Raw genomic sequence first — 25,285 nt, 5'->3', positions numbered from 1 at the left:
CAACCTGCATTTCTCAACTGTGGAAGGTCATGGTCCATGGGTAATAGATTCAGATGCTTCTGATCACATTGCTCGTAATGATTCTCTATCCACTTCTACGTCTTCCCCAAAGTTTCCTCAATTACCCTAGCAAATGGTGTTTCTGAAGGTGTTGGTCAAGTTTCTCTTTCTCCTTCTCTAAATTTAAAATCTGTTTTGTATTATCCCAAATTGCCCCTTCAACCTAATCTCTATGTCAGTTAACTCGGTCTTTGAATTGTACGGTAGGATATGAATCAAGAGCAATGTTGTTAATGGCGGATGGCGCTTCATGGCGGAAAGCCAAAAATCCGTAAAAATATGGCGGATGGCATAACGGAAAATGACAGACGTCATGACGAACAAAAGAAATTATATATATATATATATATATATATATATATATTAACAAAACAATAGATAAAAAATAAATATAAATAAAAAATTAAAAAAACAATGGATTGTATTCAAATAAACTAAAAAAGTTTCATGAGTTCACACAATAACCAAGTACTAACACCAAATAAACTCATTCAAGAGTTCAAAATAACAAAAGGATAAAAGCATAAAAAAACAAAAAAAGGGGTGTCAAACAGAAAAAGATCGTAAAAAAAGGGCTGAACAAAAAATAAGGGGTGAACAGAAAGAAAAAAAAAAGCAGAACCAAAAATAAAAAAGGGGTGTCAAACAGAAAAAAGATAAAAAAAATAGAACAAAAACAACAACAGCAACAAAAAAAGAAAGAAAAAAAAACAGAACCAGTTGCCCTCCGCCTCCGTCGCTGTCCGTGCTTGCGTGTGGGATGCGCTGGTGCGGGGTGCCGTGTCGCATGCGTGGTGCTGGTGCGGGGTGCCGAGTTTGCCGTCGTGGTGCAGGTGCTGGTGCGGGGTGCCACGTCTCGTTCGCGTAGTGCCGTTCCTGCTCCTGCTGCTCACCCCTTTTGCATGCGAAAATCGGGTTAGGGTTGGGTCAGGTCAGCCCAACACCTATCCCGCAAAAAACAAAAAAAATAGCCGCAATTCCACCATTGCCGCAATTCCGCCATGACCGCCATAGCTATGGCGGCCGCCATGGCGCCGCCATCTGCAACCCGCAACGCCACCGCTATTTGGTGGCGGTTTTTCAAATTCCCACAACGCTATTCCGCCATGACCGCTATTTGATAACACTGATCAAGAGGTCTTTATTATTTGTCAGTAAGCCCCTAAGTGTCCAGTTTTGCAGCCTCTTCTCCAAAACCTTTGCATGATCGTCTTGGCCATCCTAGTCTGGCAAAGTTGAAGATGATGGTTCCTAATCTTAGTAAACTATCAGTCTTAGATTGTGAATCATGTCTACTAGGCAAACATGTTAGGTCTTCCTTTCCTAGGAAAACTGAAAAAAGTCAATTTTTCCCACCATTCACTCAGACATTTGGGGTCCAATTCATGTAACATCTTTCAGGTTTGGATATTTTGTTACGTTTATTGATGAATATTCTTGATATACTTGGGTTTACTTAATGAAAGATCTGTCTAAACTTTGGTCTATTGTCATGTCATTCTTTAATGAGGTTAAGAACCAATTTGGTAAAATTATTAAAGTAACGAAGTGACAATGCTAAAGAATATTTCTCTTCACAATTTTTTTCTTTTTTATCCTCACCGGGTGTTTTACACCAATCTACATGTCCTCACCAGTGCAACAGCCCGCAATGGTGGTATGAATATCAATCATACAAAATGCTGCAACGCATCCGCAATGTAGCCACAACGGAACCTCATTACTATTCTATTCCACTTTATTGTCAGAAAAAGACAAGATTCAGATTACAATCTTCAATTCTAACTTCTTAGTGTCACTTGAGATTAAGATGTTTGATAATAATGCTTGAGTGTGTTAACTAACACTCAGCTATATACCAAAAAGGTAAAACTGAGTACATGAGCAAACAAACCAGGAGGTTGCTTCATGTAAATCTCTTCTTCAACCTCACCTTGAAGAAAGCTATTTTCAATGTCTAACTAATGAAGAGGCCAATGACAGATAACAACCATGGCAAGAAAGAGACGAACAATAGTGATCTTGGCCAAATGAGAAAATGTATCACCATAATCAAGGCCATATATCTAAGTGTAGCCTTTGGCTACTAAGTTGGCCTTAAGACAATCAACTTCAGCATTAGGGGCAACTTTAATAGCATAGACCCATCAACAACCAATTGCCTTCTTTCTAGGAAGAAGTGGAACCAACTTCCATGTACCACTATGTTCAAGAGAAGATAAGGCTGGAGAGACATCATGCACAAAACAGGTACAACCAAAAACCTTAGGAGGAACATGATATAAGGGTGCCTTGGGAAAGATGATTGAATGAGGAATCTTATTATCAAGTGTTGAAGAGGGCATGATATTTATTAGAAAGCAAGTAGAGGGAATTTGCATTAAGCAATAAGATGCATGCAGTCTCAACTAAATGCCTAGTTTTTTCTTTTCTGCAATTTCATTTTGTTGTGGTGTATGGGGGACAAGTAGATTAATGCAAATTACCCTATGAAGATAAAAAGGAAGATAAGCCAGAAGAAAAATATTCTTTGGCTCCAGAGGACTTTAATTACTTAACCAAATTGGTTATTGATTTCACTGAAGAAGGATTCGAAAATAGGTAAAAGTTCAGATATATCTTTCATGAAATATACCCAAATGCACCGAGAATATTCATCAATAAAGGTGACAATCTATAACCCAAAGGATGTAGCACGACTTGCACCCCAAATGTCTGAATAAATAGTAGAAAAAGGAGAATCACATCTTGTTTTGGTTTGCTTAGGAAAAGAAGATCTGACTTGTTTGGCTAATTGACATGATTCACATTCTAACATTTGTAGTTTACCAAGACCAGGAACCATTTTCTTCAACTTTGACAAATTTGTATGACGCAAACGATCATGAATGAGTTTAGGAGATGGAGTTTCCAGACATGACAGAGAAGAATTGGTTTCGAGATAGTAAACTCCTCTTGATTCATGTCCTACTCCAATTGTTTGACACGTACCACATTCTTGTATAACAAAAGAATCAACATAGAATGTTTCAAAACAATTTAGAGACTTGGTTAACTAACGTAGAAAGATTAGGTTAAAGGGTCAATTAAGAACAAAAAGGACAAATTCCAAGCTTAAGGAAGGAGACGGAGATATTTGATCAACACTTTTCGAAGCTACCTTAGAGCCATTGGCTAAGGTTATGGGATGAGGAAACTTTTGGGAGGATAGAGAGGTAAATAAAGAGGAATTACGAGAAATATGATCAAAAAAACCTAAATCAATTACCCATGGACCTTGACTATCCACATATTGAGAAATAGAAGCAACTGAAACACTAGGTGTTGAAGATGACTGGGTCTGGATATTGGACTTCAACCAGACATATTCTTGATACTCAACTTCAGATAACAAATGTTACGACATTCTTCACTTGGAAACATTTGTTGTTTTCTAAGGGAAGCCATGCAAGGAGTAGCAAGAAACTTGCGTATGGCCTATCCTCTTACCATAGGAACACCGAGAACGACCACTTCTTCCACTACTTACATGGTTTCCAAAACAAGGGAGAATAGTGCCAAGGAAAGTCTTATCTGAAGAAAACAAAGACAAAACTAACGAAAAAGGGACAAATACTTGATCAAGCTCCTATGACTGCTTCTGAATCAAATATATTGAAGCCTTGGGGTCAAAATCAACTCTTAGCTTGCGCACTTGAGCTCCTGGAACCCAACTTCACAACCAAACAATTGTTGTACAAGCACGAGAGAATAGTCCCACTATCCAGACTGAATCTAAATGACAATCTAAGGACTCAAACAAAACCGAAAGAGGTCGACGAACATAACCATGGCATCGCGCCTGAGTTCCAGTGGCCAGATACCAGCATGTGGGTTGGACGCGATGGATGGGCCACGCTTGGAGAGATGCACCAAATCCAGGTGTCATTGGAGACTAGACCAGGGGAACAGGTGAGGCCATATGAAATATTGGAGGATACCAAATCTTAAAAGGAATGGAAAGTCACACTATCTTGTAAATAAAAGATAGACCAACATATAATTTCTTGATGTAATGGCTGCAATCCACATCACATCAGCCACAATGCCCACAACCACTACCACGACTACAACCTCAATTTAGAACCATGTACTTTGGCATTGTTGAATATTTTAGTATTTATCTATGTTTGGTAGCTTAGTTGGTAAGCTTTATTCAGAAGACAACAGTGAATTGTCACTGTCAATAGCCCTTCTCTCTCTCTTGTGTCTTGCATATATGTATCATTTTAAAATAAATAAAAGCTAAGTGAGAAAGAGTGATTTTTTCCCTCAACTCACCTCAGTCTTCAAGTTGGCATCAGAGCGGGTTTCGTCCGCCATTTGCCGCCATCTCCAGTCGTTTTTCTCCGGCGAGACTAGGGTTAGGATCGCCTCGAAAAACGCGACCCACCCCTGGAAGTCAGGCCACCAAAGGAGCTCCCACGCGCCGCCTTTGTCTCGCGCGACTTCCGACGCGTGAAGCCCACGCGCTGCCGCACCGCCGTTGGAAGCTGACCTGTTTGGTCCCGACAGCTTTGTCATCAGTCCCTGAGCATGTTTCATGCCTCACCTCTCGCTTCCGGCAAGCTTTTTTGTCAGCCCTTTTGTGTTATCCCTTTTTCGTGTTAGGGTTTGTTGTTTGGATCTGAAATGGCCTCCTCTGGACCTATTTTCTCCTTTTCTGGGACTCGAACCATCACCACTGCAAAGCGTAACTGGAAGAATTACCTTTCCTGGTCTGCTTCCATGGAGTTGTGATTTCTCGGTCAAGGGCACCATGACCACTTGGAGAAAGCTTTTGATTCTGTTCCAGATGATAAAAGACCTGAATGGGAGAAGCTTGACTATCAACTCTGCGCTGTGTTATGGCAATCAGTAGAGCCAGATATTTTGGAGATCCTTCGATCATTTAAATCATGTCGTTCTTTTTGGAAGAAAGCCCAGGAAATCTTTGCCAATGATATCCAAAGCTTGTTTGATGTAACCATGAAAGTTACAGCCCTCAAGCAAACCAACCATGACATGATCGCTCATGTGGGTAAGGCTCGGGCTACCGTAGAAGAGCTGAGAAAGTTCCTTGTAGCTGATTCATTGGAAAAAGTGAACAAGAAACTTGACAAGTTCTACATTCAGACTTTGATCATGTGCGTGATCAAGTACTTGCTGGGGACCAGGTTCCATCAATGAATTCCCTCATCACTAGACTTCTCCGCGTGCCTCATTTATTGAAGGATGAGAATCCTGCTGATGGTGTGGAGAGGTCAGCCATGGTTGCATCTCAAGGTAGAGAGGCGGCCGCAACTATAGAGGAGATCGCAATGGAAGGGGTGGACGTCCTCATTGCACCTATTGCAAGAGGATGGGTCACACCCAAGAGAATTGGTATTCGTTGCATGGGTTTCCCGACAAGGTCACACAGGTCTCTAGATAAGAGAAAGCAGAGTCTAGATTCTCTGATGAGGAGTATCAGGAGAATTTGAAACTTAAATCCGAGAAATCCAGCAACCAAGCTCAATCCTCATCTGTACCATGTTTTTAAACAGCATGTATCTCTCAATCCATTGAAGGTCCTAGTCCTTGGATACTCGACTCAGGTGCCGCTAATCATATTTTTGGTAATAAGTCCTCCTTTTCATCCTTTTCCTTTCCAAAAATTCATCACCTTGTTACTGTAGCTAATGGCTCCAAGGTTGCATCTCAAGGAAGTGGTCAAGTTTCATTGTCTCTTTGAAATTAAATTTTGTGTTATTCATTCCTCAGTGTCCCTATAATCTAATCTCATTAAGTCAGTTAACTCGTTCATTAAATTGTTCAGTAACCTTTACTGCTAATTCTTTTGTTATTTAGGAACATGGGACGAGACGACTGATTGGAGAAGGATATGAATCACGAGCACTTTACTACTTGGAATCCAGTCCACCTGGGTCTTGTTTTGCAATCTCAAAACCCAAACTTTTGCATGATCGTCTGGGTCACCCAAGTTTGCCAAAATTGAAGATGATGATTCCTAGTCTTAAGAATCTTCGAGTCTTAGATTGTGAGTCTTGTCAACTAGAAAAACATGTCAGGTCATCATTTCCTCAAACTGTACAAAGATGTAACTCGGCTTTCTCTACCATTCATTCTGATATTTGGAGACCAAGTCGTGTTACATCTTTTGGTTTTCAATATTTTGTAACCTTCATTGATGAATTCTCCAGATGTACTTGGGTTTATTTAATGAAAGACAGATCTAAACTTTTGCCTATATTCATGTCATTCTACAATGAGCTTGAAAATCAATTTGGAAAAACAATTAAAATTTTCAGAAGTGATAATGCTAAAGAGTATTTCTCTCGTGATCTCTCTTCCTTTTTGTCTTCCAAAGGTATTCTACATCTATCCACATGTCCTCACACACCACAACAAAATGGTATAACAGAAAGGAAGAATCGTCATCTTCTTGAAACTACATGTTCCCTAATGCTAAATTCTAATGTTCCTACACATCAATGAGGAGATGCGGTGCTTACTGCTTGTTTCCTAATTAATAGAATGCCCTCTTCTTCTCTTGAAAACCAAATCCCTCACTCAATTGTCTTTCCTCATGATCCACTATTTCATGTTTCTCCTAAAGTGTTTGGTTGTACCTGTTTTGTCCATGATTTGTCTCCTAGTTTAGGCAAACTTTCTGCTAGGTCAATCAAATGTGTCTTCTTGGGTTATTCTCGTCTTCAAAAAGGTTACAAGTGTTACTCTCCAACCACGAGACGATACTACATGTCTGCAGATGTAACCTTTGAAGGCACACCTTTCTTCTCACCCTCCGTAGACCATACTTCGTCTCTCCAGGAAGTTCTTCCTATTCCTTCTCCTTGTCCTCTAGGTAACTCAAACCAAAATGTCAGTGTTGTCCCATCTTTCCCACCAAATTCACCTGAAGTTGCCTCTCCACCTCTGATTACAGATCAACACAGGACAAGGCAGATTGGATTTCCATTACCTGAAGTCTCTCCTCGTGATCCTCGTTCTTCTTCAACTAGTCCTCAACTCATGGATCCTTCCTCTCCTTCCACTTCTTCTCATCATTTTGACTCACATCGGCCCATTGCCATCAGGAAAGGTACTCACTCTACTCCTAACCCTCATCCTATTTATCATTTCTGAAGTTATCACCGTTTGTCTCCTTCATATGGTTCCTTTGTTTTTTTATTGTCTTCCCTTACTATTCCTTCCACTGTCCATGAGGCACTTGATCATCCTGACTGACGACAGGCTATGTTGATGAAATGCATGCTCTTGAAAATAATGGTACTTGGGAGCTCGTTCCTCTTCCTCCTGGCAAGACAATTGTGGGTTGTAGATGGGTCTATACTGTTAAAGTTGGGCCCAATGGTAAGGTTGATCGGCTTAAGGCTCGCTTGGTAGCTAAAGGCTACACACAGGTATATGGCCTTGATTATTATGATGCTTTCTCTCCTGTAGCCAAAATCACCATTGTTCGTCTGTTTCTTGCTATGGCTGCCATCCGTCACTAGCCCCTCCATCAGCTTGATATTAAAAATGTCTTCCTCCACGGTGATCTTGAGGAGGATATTTATATGGAGCAACCTCTTGGGTTTATTGCTCAGGGGGAGTATGGCCTTGTGTGTAAACTTCACCGATCTCTTTATGGGTTAAGCAATCTCCTCGAGCTTGGTTTGATAAATTTAGTCATGTTCAACTTTTTGGACTGAAACAAAGTGAAGTTGATCACTCTATTTTTTACTGTCATACATCTCCTGCAAAATGTGTTTATCTAATGGTTTATGTTGATGACATAGTGATTACACGGAATGATACTACTAAGATCACCCAGTTAAAAGAGCACTTATTCAGTCATTTTCAGACCAAAGATCTGGGATATTTGAAGTATTTCCTTGGTATTGAAGTGGCTCAATCAGGAAATGGTGTTGTGATCTCTCAAAGGAAGTATGCTCTTGATATTTTAGAAGAAATAGGTATGCAGAATTGTAGACCTGTTGAAAGCCCTATGGATCCAAATCTGAAGCTCATGGCAGATCAAAGTGAAGTTTATCCTGACCCCGAGAGATATAGGAGGCTTGTGGGAAAAACTCATTTACCTCACCATTACTAGACCTAATATCTCCTTTGCTGTGGGAGTGGTTAGCCAATTTATGCAGAATCCTCATTTGGATCATTGGAATGTTGTCATTCATATTCTGAGATATGTTAAGAGAGCTCCTGGGCAAGGGTTGTTGTATGAAGACAAGGGTAATACGCAACTATCGGGATATTGTGATGCTGATTAGGCTGGCTGTCCCATTAATAGGAGGTCTACATTAGGCTATTGTGTCTTCATTGGAGGAAATCTTATCTCTCGGAAAAGCAAGAAACAAACTGTTGTCGCTCGATCTAGTGCAGAAACTGAATATCGATCTATGGCTATGGTTACTTGTGAACTCATGTGGGTTAAACAATTTCGGCAAGAATTGAGGTTCTGTGAAGAGTTGCAAATGAAGTTGTATTGTGATAATCAGGCTGCTCTTCATATTGCCTCAAACTCAGTCTTTCATGAAAGAACTAAGCACATAGAGACTGATTGTCATTTCATTCGAGAGAAGCTTCTCTCCAAGGAGATTGTCACTGAGTTCGTTGGTTCTAATGATCAGCCAACGGATATTTTGACTAAGTCCTTAAGAGGACCCAAAATTCAGACTATATGTTCCAAGCTTGGTGCATATGATTTATATGCTCCAGCTTAAGAGGGAGTGTTGAATATTTTAGTATTTATCTATGTTTGTTAGCTTAGTTGGTAAGCTTTATTCAGAAGGCAGCAGTGAATTGTCACTGTCAATAGTCCTTCTCTCTCTCTTGTGTCTTGTATATATGTATCATTTTGAAATCAATAAAAGCTAAGTGAGAAAGAGTGAGGGACTTCCAACCTGAAGCGTGGCAAATGCAACTGACGCAAAAATAGATCAAAGATAAGCTCTTATACCATCTAAGAATTTGGGCTTATGGCCTAACACAACACCACAAAACCAGCTTGAAAGGTGAGGGTTGTCCACCTCTTATATACACTACATTGGCCTCATCACTAATCAATCTGGGACTAAACCACTAATTTTGAGGCTGCAATTAAGGTAACCCCCAAAGAGGCTGCAACTAAGGCAGGCTAGGAGAGCACAATTAAGGCAGCTTTCCAACAAAACAAAAAGCAAACCACAACGAATGCACCATATGCCTAGCCCACTAAATGGAATAAATACATAACAAGCTAGTACAATCACATAATTAAACAGGCTGTTGTAAGATGAAACAAAGCTATATTACCAAAAACATAACCATAAGGTTTAAGGAGCTTATTATAATTATACAGAACATCTCCATATTGAATAAAGAAAACAGATAGTCGGAGAAGGAAACGTAGAAAATAAATTGAATATCTCAAGCAAGGATGAGAATTTACAGATTGTGCTTCCTCAATGTGACTCAATGGTCTATTAGGACGATAAGTATGGTTTTGCCGCTTTGCCCATAGCCAATAACGCTGAAATTGAACTGGTATACCATACTCTTTTGCAACCTCTTCCTGTATATTACAGAATATGCAAACGGCCATCAAAATCAAAAATAAAATATATAAACAAATGCTCTATATTTTTTTTATCAGCAAGAGGTATGGTACACACCTAACAGTATACAGAAGATCCTAGAGATCAGTGTTGATACACTATCGAGATATCATTTCAAATAACGAAAGCAAATTCACAAGGTTAAGACAATAAAAATCCTTTCATCAAAAGAAGAGGTTCAGTAAAATGAGTTACCGTGATTTTAACAATATTTTCCAGCAGCTAGGAAGTGAAATAGTTTTTTTTTTTGCACAGCAAAAATTAAATATTATATATGAACTTCAGTACTAGGTGTACTGAAAATATAGATATGAATACAAGGCATAAAAAGCCTAAACCCCACGAGGGAGAATCGATAGATAGGACGAAATACAAAGCCAACCCAACCCCTTTAGGAAAAAGCCTCCTTCAGATTAGTTGACCAGAAATTAAAGTGCAATTGGAAACCCTTCTCCACACACTTAAGCCAGGACCAGGTGTGGAATAAAGCCTCATCCATGACCTTTTCTGGATTGAAAGGCTGATTATTGAAAATCATGCCATTTCTGTGGTGCCAAATGGACAATGACAGAGCTATCCAGAGAAATTCCCATCTCTTGACTGTGCTGCTTGGTCTATTCCATTGAGAGAATTACAGAAAATGATTGTTTGGGTCAGTGGAGAGAGGACCCACTCTATTAACCCATCTCATAGGCTCCCACCAGAGACTCCTAGTCTTGGAACAGTTGAAAAAAAGATGATTGACAGATTCTTCTTCAAGGTCACATAAAGGACAGCTATAAGAATGCAGAGTCACTTGCCTCCTTCTGACATTATCCCTAGTAGGGAGCCTGTTCTTGAATAATCTCCATGAAAAAGCACTAGCTCTTGGGGGAATTTTCAGGCTCCACATGATCTTAAGAACCCTGTCCTCATTAGCATTATTATGAGCCTCCTGCAGCATTTTATAAGCAGACTTTGTGGAATATAGGTCATTAGGATCAGGCTTCCAGCAAAGGAAATCCCTGCTGGAATGATTGATGTTGCCTGACTCAATGTCAGCTAGGAAGTCAGCTACCATGTCAATTTCATAGTCAAAAAAGTTCCTTCTCCATGTTAGCTTCCATTCCCATCTCTCTTCCACAAAGTTCCCCATAGAATTGATTGAAGAGGTCTGCTGATTGCTTATTAAAAAAAAAAGTAGGATATTTTGTTTGAAGATTATAATTATCCCCCAGCCATTTGTCCTTCCAGAAACTGATTTAGGTGCCACAACCCACTCTCCACTTGAGGTTATCAATAAAACAGTTGTTGTGCTGCTGCTGGAAGATAGCCTTTAAGTCTTGCCACCATTGAGAGTGGAATTTACTCTTACCACCAGAGATCATCTCTTTCCACCCACCATATTTGGAGATTAAAATTCTAGCCCAGGGCTGGTTCTGGTTATTGGCCAGCTCCCACCCCCATTTGCCAAGTAAAGCCTCATTAAAGATGGATAAATCTTTGATCCCAAGGCCCCCTTTGTTCTTGGGGAGGCAAACTGAACCCCATTTTACCCAAGAAATCTTGCTGGCCTCTTGCTGACCTCCCCACAGAAATTTTCTCTGGATGGAGACAATCTTGTGCACCACTTTTTTGGGAATCTTGAAAAAAGAAAGAAGATAGATAGGTAAGGCAGCTAAAACTGAGTTAATGAGAGTGATTCTGCCCCCCATAGATAGGCTTCTTTGCTTCCACTTTGCAAGTTTATCTTCAAACTTCCTTATAATAGGCTGCCACACACTCCAGCTCTTCGAGGACACCCCTAGAGGAATTCCGAGATAAGAAAAAGGAAAATCCATGTGACTGCAGTTAAGGAATTGAGTTGCAGCCCTGCACCAACTTCCAGATTTGCCCAGACAGCCAAGATGGCTTTTAGAATAATTAATCTTGAGGCCAGAAACGTTTTCAAAGCATCTCAGAATGCATTTTAAAGATCTAACATTTTGCTGAGTGGGATCTCCAAAAAACAGGGTATCATCAGCATATTGGAGGATGTTCACTTCTTCTTTTAAAATTCCGACTCTATAGCTGCTGAATAGATTCTTGGACACAGCTGATCTCATCAAACCTGTGAGGCCTTCCGCTACAATATTGAAGAGAAGGGGTGCAAGGGGATCACCTTGCCTTAGACCTCTCTTAGGAGCAAATTCCTTAGAAGGACTTCCATTAATTAAAATGGATATGGTTGCTGTAGACAGACAACCATTAATCCATTTCCTCCACCTATCACAAAAGCCCATCCTCATGAGCATGTAGTCGAGAAAGCCCCATGAAACCGAGTCATATGCCTTTTCAAAATCCGCTTTGAAAACCAAGCAAGGTTTATTTCTAGCCTTAGCCTCAGCTATAACCTCATTAGCAATCAAGACACCATGCAGAATGTGTCTTCCTCTCATGAAAGCTGTCTGTCTATCATCTATAAGGTGAGGTAGAACAAGGGCCAGCCTCTTGGCCAGAACTTTAGCCACGATTTTATAGACGCACCCTATGAGGGAGATGGGTCTATAATCATTAAAAGATTGAGGATCATTAATCTTTGGGATGAGGGCTATGAATGAAGCATTAGTTCCTTTGGGGAAGGAACCATTGATGTAGAATTCATCCATAAACCTGATGAAGTCAGGTTTCAGGATCTCCCAAAAATGCTTAATGAAGTTGAAATTTAGCCCATCCGGACCAGGGCTTTTCTCCCCCCCACAGTCCCAAACTGCTGATTTGATCTCCACTTCAGAAAATCTAGTCACAAGGCTTTCTTTATCTCTTGAATCAAGAGTAGAGAACTGGACACCATCAAGGGTTGGTCTTCTAGGAGCTTCCTCTGAAAATCTGTCCTTGAAATAAAGGATAGCTGCATTTTTAACAGTGCAGGGTTCGTGAACCCACACACCATCTATGAAGATACCTTGGATGGCATTTTTTCTCCTTCTATGGTTGATCAATCTGTGAAAATAAGTAGAGTTGTTGTCCCCTTCTTTTAACCACTTTACTCTAGCCTTTTGTCTTAGCATAGATTCATAAGCATAAGCTGCATCCCACAATTGACCTTGAAGGGATTTCTTAAGAATCAATTCCTCCTGAGATGGAGCTCTATCAATTAAGCCAGTCTCCAAATCATTCAGCTCCTTTTTAATATTCTGGACTTTTCTAGCATTAGCTTCCCCATTTGTCAAACTCCAGCTCTTAATACTCTGCTTAAGGTGTTTTATTTTGTGATTCAGGACAAAGCCTCCCCAACCAGGAGGGTGGTAATTGCCCCATTTCTGCTCCACTAGCTGCTGGAACCCCTTGTCCTTCAACCACCAATCCATAACCTTAAAAGGTTTTGGCCCCCAATCAATGTTCTTTGACTTCAAGAGAATAGGGCAGTGATCAGAAAAATCCCTATCAAGCACAAACTGAGTTGAATCTGGCCATTGCAGAAACCACTCATCAGATAAGAGGAACCTGTCCAATCTGCTCATGGCACTGCCATTGGGTCTGAACCAAGTGAATTTCCTTCCAATGGACCTAACCTCCTCTAATGCCATCTCTGAAATCCAAGAATTGAATTCAGAAATGCTCGGGTCAGGACCCACAAACTGAGCTGCACTCACTCTCTCATCTTGGTGCCTTATAGAGTTGAAATCACCTACTACACACCATAGACCTTCTTGAGAGGATGTCTTCAGCTGCAGAATTTCATCCCATTGCTGTCTCTTCCTATGGATGTCACACGGAGCATACACATTGATAATGGAGATCCTCTTATTGTCTTTGATCCACATTCCTTCCAACAAGATAAATCCTGCCCCCACTACCTTTCTATCAACTGAAAAAGAATCATTATTCCAGATGCAGAGGAGGCCACCAGCAGCATTAATTGAAGGGGCACATTCCGAAGCAACATTACAGTCAGCCCATAAATACTGACAAGTCCTCCTATCAATGGCTTCCATTTTTGTTTCTTGGATACATAGAATATCAAGATTGTTGGTCAAGGTCAGTTTTCTGATAGCTGACCACTTGACACCACTACCCAGCCCTCTAGAATTAAAGGATAGAATATTCATGAGTCAATCTTATCCTTTCCCATCACATCTGTTACCTCTGCTGTATGTTCACTAACAACCTTAGCAGTCTTCATGTTTATAGAACTGTGTTTATGCTCTTCAAAAGAAAGTCCCAAATCTCTGGCTAATTGAAGATGGAAGTCTTCCTTGTTTTCTAGAGGAGCTTTGTTGAAACTACTGGAAAGAATAGGGCTGAGACAATGCTGGTGCTGAATTGAAGCCACCTCCGCTACCTGAACATCCCCTGCCATGTCATCTTTTTTATTGAGCGTGTCATTTTTTGTAAGATCCAGGGAAAAGGTGTTATATACGTCCCTTTTGGCCTTTGCAGCAGAGTTTCTGTTTAAATGGGCCAAGAAATTTCTTCCTACACCCTCCTTTCTTCTAGAGTAGACCTTTAAGCTGAGGACAGATTCCTCTCCCTTTGATGTTGGGCCATTAGTAATGAGGCCCAAATCCTGTAACTCCACATTACATGCCTTTTTCTGAACGGTGTTGTTTACTTCAAAAGTCTCTTTGTATGAGAGATTTGAATTTGGTTTGACCAGGGGGTATGACACTAGGTTAATATCCTCTGGATCATGCTGTACAACCCAAAGGTCAGCCCCTTTACCAGAGTCAACTTCATTGGGACCTTCACCTGCTTTTTCCTTAAGAAGCATCTGCTGTTGGCCAAGGGAGGAATCCCTACGTTCCAGAATACCATGTCCATGCAAGTGGCTATGGAGGGGACCGTTGTAGTCCACGTGTCGCGCGGGGAGAGGCGATAGGCCCACAGCAGATGGCGCCTCCAAACGATGCACTGACACGTCGTCGTCACAATGGGCTTCGGACTCCGTGCGCCACAGGTTGATGGCCCTGGTCCACCATCGGCGGCGTCTGTCCCTGAGGCAGTTTGACGAAGCTCCGACGGGAGTGAAAACTGTCATGCCGTCGTCCGAATCCTCCACCACTGTTGTGAACGGCGATGGCGGAAAAATCTCCGATTCCGGTCGTTGTTGCCGTTTTCCTTTAAAACAAGGCATGTCCTCCCTTAAAACCAACTGATGCTCTGTACCATTCACCATAACCACCATGGATTTGAAGAAAAATGGCTTCTCCTCCGTACGTAACAGAACCCGCGCGACGTCGAGTCTCGAGCGATCCTCCGTCTCCTCGTCGAGCTCAATAAGTTCTCCATATGTCGATAGCAAAGTCGCAAAATGTTCCGCACCCCATATCTCCAAGGGAAGAGCCCAAATGTGAATCCATATTAAGCGGAATTCGGTTTTCATCTCCGGTGTCCATTTCTGGATTGAGTATAAGGGTGTCTCTCCATTAGATTGTAGGGTTTTTATCTCCAGTCACCTGTTCACTAACAGCAGATTTGGCCATGTAGATGATGCAATTGATTAGGAATATTTGTGTAATTTTTACATTATGAAATTGATTAAGCTAAATAGCAATTTTGGTACCCCTAGTTTCCCAAATCCATGATTTTTAATTGTAACATTTGCCCCCCCCCCCCCCTAGTTTTACAAATTGGCAATTTTGCTAGATTTTTAACAAATAATTGTGATCAGTAAAGTTATTAAGTTAATTACTAATCATTTAAAAAACTTTAATCAAAGATTATTAACTCTAACCTCTTCCCCTAAACCTCTCTTCTACATCCCCTCTTCCTCAGCATCTGCAAACATTGTCTTTTTCTTTTATCATCTAAAAAAACAATTAAATTACAAGCGGCAGACATTGAATATTAATTCTCAAAATCACCTTGAATTTTTTTAGTTGCTAGAAAATAATTTGACTGTAAAGAGACGGGAATGCAGAGTTAGAACAAGAAAAAGAAATCCTCGAAAGCAGATTTGAGCAAAGTAGATTTCTGGTTATGATTTAATGAAGGTATAACATGCTCCAAGGATTTGAAATCCCTCCACGGGTATGAAACATGAAACCACAATACCAAGGAAACTAGAAACATAATGCTAATTGCTTCTTTGCTCAACGGCGACAATACTATGAACAACTAAATTAGATTCTGAAGAATTAAAAAGGCCATTGGCATTGGCCCTAAGGAGTGCATGCATTTTTTACAACACCAAGCTGAAACTGATTCAATGAAATTAAATGTTCTTGTTCACTGTCTTTCCCCTCATGCGGAGAGCCTCTACGGACAAAACTGTGAGCTCCAGATGCACATCTTGCACCACCATCACCTCTGCATGCAAATGGTGGTGCAATCGAAGAAGTCGGAGTTGAGGATGCAGATCCCACGCTTAAGATGCAGATCTTGCATTGTTCACTGCCGCTGAGCGCAGATGGTGGCACAATCAAAGATGTCAAAGCTGAGGATGCCGATCTGGTTTTGAGGACGAAGGATACTGCATCCATGTCTCCTCCTTCAGCCTTTTTCTTAGACTTCCAATCTGTCTCTTTTTCTGTTCTACTTACCCCTTTTTTGTTGAAACAAAAGTTTTTACATTTACTGTCTATGAGAAGAATGGCAAGTAAGGGTTTGTGGGGTTGGAGAAGAGAGGTTTAGGGGAAGATGCTAGGGTTAATAATCTTTGATTAAAGTTTCTCAATAATTAATGATTTTTAATTCATTTATAATTAACTTAATAACTCTACTAATCACAATTATTAGTAATAATCTACAAATGAACCAAAATCGTCAATCGGTAAAAAATATGAAGACCAAATATTACAATTAAAAATTAGGGGGACCAAAATCATGGATTTGAAAAACTAGGCAGACCAAAATTGCAATATTACAATTATTATTTAGAATCTCAATATATTTCATTATTTCTAAGGACTTCATCCTTGATATTGATCATTACCTTAAGAAAATTTATATTTATTAAGATTATGAATCAAATAAGGATTTATCTAAGATTTCCCCTTTGGATGCCTTGTGATATTGAGACTTTTGCGTAACAGATTGTTGATAAATTTCATTTTCCTTCAGAGAGTGTTTGAAACCAAGTTTTTTTTTTTTATCAGCCAAAAATATAATATATTCATTAATGAGTACCAGAGGTACTAGAACAATACAGACTTTAGAAGTGCAATTCATAGCTCACTAGCAGACCTAGTGTTTGAAACCAAGTTAGATGAGTATTGTACTTTATCAGTACTCTTGGTTACCAAACTCAAAAGAACTTTGAACAGATAACATTTTCTTGTGTTTTAAAGGTGTTCTTTACCAGTAAACACATTTCCATTTTAAGTGGCATCTGAAATGTGATTGGCTATGGAAGAGAAGCACGAATTTGAAGCATTTACAGCAAAATGAACACAAAATCTAGAAAGAAAAATTAGGTACACATTTCTTCCGCAAAAGTGATCTTCAAAAGCTGACCTTTCGCAGAACAAATTCCCTAATAGCAAAACTTTATCAAGCAAAAACAGGAGGTAACCCACTATAGATGAACATTTAACCAAGTTCTGTTGACAGAAAATGCCAAGATTCAGACCCCATAAAGCTTTAGACTATGTTTAGGAGCTGGGAAGAATCAAAGGAAAAGAAGCAGAAAGTAAAGGAAAATGAAGGGAATTGAACATAGCAGGAGGTCAACACATGATTTTTGTTTCCTTTGTTTGGGATGTTTAGATGGTCGAGAATATATAGAAAAGAAAAGAGAATAAGGTAAAGCAGGGCTGTGTAGGCATGCGGAGAAAGGGTATGAAAATGTTTAAGATAATAAACATTTTGAAGAAGTAGAACAAAACGACCAACATACATGACAAGTTGGCAAACAAGCTTGGGAAACAATTGGCTAGGAAAAACAGAATATGAGAGTAAAAGGAAGAGTGGGACTGTGGGAGTGAAAGGCATCATAGTTAAGCAGAAGTGGGAAAGGAGAAAGCAAACCCCTCAGCCCTAGAAGACTCAGCAATATCCCTGTTCTTTTTCTTCTTTCTTTTATTGATGCAGACTTGCTGTCAGTTGATTTCACATACTGAATGTTGATTGATATCATCTATAAATATCAGTGATTGCAGAAAATGTGGATATTTCTAATACACCACCCTGCCATTTCATCTGGTTCCCATAAATGTGGAATAGGCCGCAGTGTGTGGTAACATTCTTGGGCATGCACTGTCTGACCTCACAGTTTGGATCAATTTCCTTGGTACGGTTGGCAGCAAATAACAGAAGTTTTATGACAGTGTATTGTGTAAACTGTAATTTGGAGTATTTAGTTGAATGAAATCTGTTGGTCCTGGCAGATTACTAGTTCTATAACACACATGCCTAGTTCTAAAACAAGCAATACAATGCCACACCTATTAAAACGTGTTTTGGCATGTAAAATTACGAAAATGAAAACCTATTACTGAGCTGTTGAACCTTTAATCAACAAAATGCTCTATATATGAAGCAGAAATAGCATTTTTTGGATATAATAACAGATTGTCAAGAAGCACCTATTTCACCAATCAATACCTACATAGGCTACTGAATGCCTTAAATGATATAATGAAAGTATACAACATAACAGAGTATCCCCCCCCCCCCCCCCAATAAAAAAGTAAAAAGGAGTCAGGCCACTCAATTTCATTCCTATTACCTATGCATTTTCAGGCAGTGGCATCAATTGTCCTCTGTATTTGATTATTTTATATTACTTATCTCAATATCATAACTTTTTTTTGCTCAGCTCTCAATATCATAACTGAATGTTTTATGGCACTTTTAGTCAGAATAACAATGTGCCCTCCACTCTGATTTCTTTAATGAAAAAAAATAAAAACGACAGTATCAAGACCAGACCACCAAGCAAAAGAGCATGACTGAAGAAGTACCTTGAAAAGGTTAAAAGATGTCTGCTTTTGGACTCTGAAACTCCTCACTTTGTCATGGTCTACAAGATCAAAGTATATATCCTTTCCAATCTGCTCTTTAAGTTCTTCATCTCGTGCCACCTAAGAATATGATGCTATCAGTAATAACAAATATGATTGGTTGAGTGCAAGACAAACAAATATTCAATTGATTCTTTAAGAAATCAAGATCCGAAACTAAGAACCTTTATAATAGTATAAAGGTGAGCTTCTGCCTTTTCTTTCTTTTTGTGCTCTTTCTCTTCTTGTTCTTTCTTCAACCTCTCCTGCATTAATTCATTGCACAAAATCATGCCCAATTTCTATAATAAAGTAACAGAAAGAATACAATAAAAAGGTAGAGGACAGCAGCAAATTGAACTTGACTTAATTTTGGCCCAATACATTCACAAGGTCAGCAGCTTTTCATTAGAAAACAAATTCAGTGTGTCATCAGCACCGTTCTTAGACCTATTCTCAAATAAAACAGCCATCTAAATTTGTTTCAAGTTAAAGCAAGTGACAAAACATGAAACACGTTTGTATTCAACTTGGTTCGCATCTTTCAGAGTCCTAAATGTAGATAAGAATAGATGTTTACCCTTAAATGTGCTGCAATGTCTTTCTCATCCACATTGCATATGATTTTGTCCTTGTCACTTTCACGTATATACACCAGCATATAAGCATTTGAGTATTTGGTGAACTTAAATGGGGTGTTATTGAATCCGGGATTTGTCTGTGGTAACTGTTTAAACACAAGATTAAATCATCAACAGACAAATATTCAAAAGCAAAAAATGGAATGGTCAATGGCAATAAAAACAATTACCTCTTCCTCACCACCATACTGCTCCTCTAATGCTCTTTTATTATCTTCTTTTGTCACCCTCTCATCATCAAATTTGTACCTGAGTACCAATTAGATATTCACAAATAGTTGAGGGCAGAAATCATTACAACCAATGGTCATCTAACCTTAGAGATGCTTTTGTTCTTAGTTGAGGGCAGAAATCATAGTTTAGTGGTAACTATATCAATATGTTTTCCAGTTTGGTTCCCTCAAGGACTGCTGTGTAGTCTGTCTTGGGAACCATTCCACTGGATATTATTGTAATCATGGTACCTCTGGTACTTGGATTCTTTTCATATATATATATATATATATATACTTATCTTTGCTGACCAAAAAAAAAGATATTCACAAATAGTGAATGGCAGGGACACAGGCCAAAAGGGAATTAAAAACAGTGAAAAGAAGGTAAAGTGCCTCCCAGTATGTTGCATATTGAAGTCGCCCATGTACAACAATTACTGCAATTATAGTCACTAATTCAAACAAATAAGTATCAAAGAACAGAATACTTTCAATTCTCTAGCATTCCAACAGTCTGGTTTCAAATATTATCTACAACATACTCCTTGCAACTAATCTCATAGTATGTCCATCCTTTTAAATAAGAACCTTTTTGAGAAATTTGCTTGGTCCCTTTTATAATCCAAATTGTCTTTAGCATTAATTTTTTTTTAAATACCCTTAATTACTTTACAGATTTATGGAGGTTGGGTAGACCTGCAGAGTGGTAGAGATAAAGCTTGGCATTCCCATTGGTGGAAGGACCTTAGAAGACTCTATAATCAGCCTGATTTTCACAGCATCCATCAGAATATGGTTTGGAGAGTTGGTTGTGGGGACAAAATCAAATTTTGGCAAGATTCTTGGCTGAGTGAGGGCTGTAACCTTCAGCAGAAGTATAATCAACTCTACACCATCAGCAGACAGTAGAATCTCACCATTTCTAAGATGGGAAAGTTTTCTCAGAATGCTCGGAGCTGGGAGTTCAAATGGAGAAGGAGATTATTTGATTATGAGTATGCGATGGCTGTTGACTTCATGAATGAAATTTCAGGCATATCTATCCAGAATCAGGCCCATGATAGCATGTTTTGGAAAGCTGATTCTAGTGGTGTCTACTCCACTAAGTCAGCCTATAGGCTCCTGATGCCATCCATCAGCCCTGCTCCTTCCAGGAGGATTTTTCAGATCCTTTGGCATTTGAAAATCCCCCCACGAGCTGCGGTTTTCTCTTGGAGGTTGTTTTTGGATAGACTCCCCACTAGGGGAAACTTGTCCAGAAGAAGCATTCCTATTCAGGATATTATGTGTCCTCTTTGTGGCTGTCAGCATGAGGAGGCTGGGCATCTTTTCTTCCATTGCAAAATGACTAAGGGGCTGTGGTGGGAATCCATGAGATGGATCCGGGTTATAGGAGCTCTTCCAGCTGATCCGGCTAGCCATTTTATCCAATTCTGTGATGGATTTGCTGCTACGAGTAATCACAGTAGGCGGGGCATGTGGTGGATTGCTCTATCTATTACAATATGGCAGCATAGGAACTCCCTCCTGTTTCAAGGCACTCTTTTTGAACCGCAGAAAGTTTTGGAGGATGCATTATTTTTAGTTTGGTCTTGGCTAAAAGTTGGAGACAAAGGTTTCAATACATCTTATAACCACTGGTCTACCAATCTTGTGGAGGCCCTTGGTTAAATGATATCTGTATTGGTGTCCTTTGTGAGGGGCTCTGTTGGGGTTTTGTTATTTCTGTTTTTGGAAGGTGGCACCTAGTGCCTTGTAATTGCTATCTTCAGTACCCCTGGTACTGTTTAGTTTATTAATAATATTCTTAATTTTGCCTTCCAAAAAAAAACTTTACATATTTTTTTTATAGTCAATAATCAATAAATGTTATAACTAATAAGAAACTCTTTCTTTCTATTGTGAGGATTGGAAAGAGTTGCAATAATTTCAATTTGAACAAGATAACTCTTTTTCTTGGAAAGCCTTGTTGTTTTAAAATTGAATTTTGCATCATACAAAGCTTTTATCTGAGACTAGAATTAAAGTCATATCCTTATTGATGATTAATTTTAACTCTGGATGACAACAATACAAACAGTTGAATCTTTCTACCATCATGACCTTATGGTGACTCATGTTTTAGGTTTTGCAGTAGCTAAAATGATCATGCATCTAACATCTATAGTAATATCTACATGTTAGCTAAAATGATTATGGATCCCTTGTCTATCCTACACAAAACCTGCCAGAACTCCTTCCAATAAACAAAAAGATGTTTGTTTGTTTGCAAGTAGTAACATAATATGAGATCACACAGTATTCCCAACAGCAAGCTATTGCTCTACATATCTAGATATTTATGTGTCATTTTTTCTATCCCTATACAACACCTGCTAGAACTCCTTCCCAGTAAATAAAATGATGCTTGTAACAAAATTTGTGATCACACCATATTCCCAACAGCAAATTATTGTTCTTCCTATCTAGATATTTACCCCATCACATACATGTACAAATACATGCTAGATCAAAAGGCAATGAGCAGCAGAGATCTCCCAACATTATTACACATACCACTGTTCAGAGAGGGTTGGCCTGATAAAAGCATAATAATGTCCACCATGCACACCTCCACTGTGAACCAAAACACTGGAGAAATTTTAAAGTATGTTAAAAGCAGAACTTCATATATCAAATATACATAAAACAAATTGGATAACAATTTCTTCATCAGAATGTATAAATAGAAATTTATAACTTTTATACATTTCTTTAATTAAGGAGTAATGCTATTTAATACATGAAAATGCATAGTAATACATAGATGGTCAAAGAAAAAATAGTTTTGAAGGTAACTGCATACACCAATTACATGCATTCAGCCAGTCATATCAATTCGCACGACTTTCCCTACTGCTTGTTTGTTATAATAGAAAGGACCACGAAAGAATTAGCTAAGAAAGAAAACACATTGTTAAGCATCTTCTATCGTTTGGAATACTAAGGAGATGGATGAGTAAGAAAATAGTCATGTGAGATCCACACTAAATTTTTTTTCCTCACAACAGTCAAGAAAAGGAGAGAAAAGAAAGCAATAGTTCTTTTTAGGATTCCCTGCAGTTGCAAAGCAACTGTAGTGGTGCAGTTGCAATCTAATGGTTTATATAATTTTTCTTATATGTTCATTAAATTTTTAATTATAAAATATAAAATTAAAGGTGATGATTTAGTGTAGTTAAAAAATAGCAACTGCAGGCAATCCAACAAAAAACAAAGTAATCACTAGTTGAAGCATCATCCCACAAGGTGAAGTCAACTACATTAATCCAACAAAATTTCAATTGCATTACAAATTTGATATTTGAGAACATTGAAATTTTCAAACTATGTAATAGTTTTAGTTTTTGGGCTTTGTGGGTGTGGTGCTTGTTTATTATATTTCAATTTTTAAACCATGTTTAACATAGTATGTCAGCCTATGTGATAATGATGACAAATTGACAATAATGTGATTCCTCCCCAGATCTTTTTTTCACTATTTGACTACACGTAACAACTATATGTAATGTATTACGGTATTTCATTTAATAAAAAATTTAGACGATAATGAATGTATCAAAGAGGAAGCTCCAGTAAGTAGTAACTATGAAGTTGACAAACAAAACTTACCTAAGAATATGGTTTGACCATGAGAAAATTCAAATAGGCACGGGTAGTATACATGATAGACGATAATGAAACAGACGTAGAGCAAGACCAATGAAAACTGAGTGAAACCCTTGATCTAAATGGCCTTACTAAAACCTTGGTCTTAACAAAACATTTGATCCTTGTAGCCTACCCCACGTGGTGGAAAAAGGTTTTTCTTGTTATTAGAGTATGCTGCTAGTCAACTATGAAAAAAGTTCTGTAAACTAATTGTAAGGGTTGTTGGCTTTTGCTAACAACACCTATCTTAGAGTTGGTTAGAATCAGTTGAAGTTGGTTAGGTTCTGTTAGTTAGTTACAATTCTGTTAGTTAGTTACAATCTGTTACAATAACAGAACAGAGGTCTATATATACCTCTTTTATAATCTTCTGTAATTAACTTTCGATAATCAATAAAATTAGCCTTTATGTTCCACAAGTTTTCTCTTCCTTCTCTCTCTCTCTCAGTTTATTCAACATGGTATCTAGAGCCATTTTTTCGAATTCCTAGTTCCTTTACAAGGTCCAGTGTTCTATGTTCATGGCTTCCGCTCCTTCCAATTCAATTCCTCAATCATTTCATAACTCTGTGGCTGAAAAATTCGATGATTCCAACTATCTTCACTGGCGTCAACATGTTGAACCAGTTATCAAGTCACACAGATTGCAACGTTTCGTGGTTAATCCGATTATTCCTCCTCATTATCTCACAGAAGATGATCGTGTTGCGGATCGTATCAACCCTGATTATGAAGCCTGGGAAGTCCAAGATCAAACACTCGTGGTATGGCTGCAGTCTACTCTTTCTAAATCACTGTTGTCGTGTGTTCTTGGTTCAGATCATTCCTATCAAGTTTGGGATAAAATTCATGAGCATTTTAGCCTTCACACGAAAACTCAAGCACAACAGCTCGGCACTGCCATGAGAGCAGTTACTCTTGATGGCAAAACAATTGAGTATTTGCGAAAAATCAAAGGGTTTGTGGATGAACTTGTTGGTGTTCGTGTCAATGATCATCATGAGGAATACATTGACGCACTACTTGAAGGACTACTGTCGGATTACGCGTCGATGGTTTCTGTTATCGAAAACAAAAAGTGAACTTCGTCCATCGCAGAGATTGAAGCGTTGCTCTACGGACATGAAACTCGACTCATGCACTACAACAAAGAAGCACAGGTGATGAACTCTGCTTCGATAAATTACACGGAAGGTTGTTTGTATTCAAACACCTAGAAAAGTGGTGATTATGGTGGTTCTCGCGGTGCATACGGTCGTGGTGGTAGTCGTGGCGCCTTTTCAAACCGTGGTGCAGGCCGTCGTGGTGGTGGCTTCGGCCAAGGTCGTGGTGGTGGACGATTTGCAAATTTTCAATGTCAAATATGTCTCAAATTTGGGCACACAGCTAATGTTTGTCATTTTCGGTCTGATGTGACCTTCCATTCTCATGAATCTTTAACTTTCATTGATCCCATTACATTACAGCCTATCCCATACTCTACTGGTTCAACCTCAAACACCTGGGTTAATCCGAACTCTAAGAATTCTGGTCCAAGTCATAATCAACCTAGTGTCATGCTCACTAGTTCAACCTCTCAAGGGAATGGGCGAGCTGGTACCACTTGGATTCCAGATTCTAGAGCCAGCTTTCATGTAACTAGAGACTCACAGAATATTAAACAATTCACCCACTTTGATGGACCAGATCAGATATTCATGGGCAATGGTGAAGGTTTAAGTATTTCTAACACTGGTTCTGCATCATTTATATCTCCTAATGATATTGGCATAACCTTTAAACTTCACAAGTTACTACATGTTCCTTCAAATTCGAAAAATTTGTTAAGTGTTAGTCAATTTGCCAAAGATGACTCTGTTTTCTTTGAATTTCACCCTCATGTGTGTCTTGTAAAATCTCAAGAGACCAATAAGATCCTTCTTAAAGGAGTTGTTGGTGCTGATGGACTTTACTCCTTTCATAATCCCAAGCTTCAAGAGAGTTCTTCACTGATGGTGTCTGCTGTTTCAAGTGTTGCCTCTCCTAGTTCAGCTCTCACTATTAATAATAATAGTTCTACTGTAATGTCTGATTTTGTTTCTTCTTCTCTCAGTATTGCTAATCTCTAGCATGCTAGGTTAGGGCATCCTAATGATCAT

General features: G+C 39.0%; 1 protein-coding gene across 3 annotated transcripts in view; it reads right to left on the bottom strand.

Moving 5' to 3' along the window:
- Window positions 1-25,285, bottom strand: part of LOC100781560 (ubiquitin C-terminal hydrolase 13) — an 89,586-nt gene that overhangs the window by 25,087 nt on the left and 39,214 nt on the right. For all 3 annotated transcript variants that reach the window (XR_001384407.3, XM_003542281.4, XM_006593845.4), the window contains exons 11-16: window positions 22,014-22,088; window positions 19,413-19,491; window positions 19,182-19,328; window positions 18,787-18,867; window positions 18,563-18,682; window positions 9,533-9,655 (exon numbers count right to left, since the gene is read on the bottom strand). Coding sequence is in view for 2 of the 3 variants with exons in the window: in XM_003542281.4 (XP_003542329.1) it covers window positions 9,533-9,655; window positions 18,563-18,682; window positions 18,787-18,867; window positions 19,182-19,328; window positions 19,413-19,491; window positions 22,014-22,088 (625 nt within the window). In the remaining variant the exon portion in view is untranslated. The remainder of the gene's footprint in view (window positions 1-9,532; window positions 9,656-18,562; window positions 18,683-18,786; window positions 18,868-19,181; window positions 19,329-19,412; window positions 19,492-22,013; window positions 22,089-25,285) is intronic.

This window comes from Glycine max, chromosome 13, assembly GCF_000004515.6.
Source record: "Glycine max cultivar Williams 82 chromosome 13, Glycine_max_v4.0, whole genome shotgun sequence".
Lineage (NCBI taxonomy): Eukaryota > Viridiplantae > Streptophyta > Magnoliopsida > Fabales > Fabaceae > Glycine > Glycine max.
Note: the sequence above shows the minus strand (reverse complement) of the source record. Positions and strands in the feature narration are given on the sequence as shown.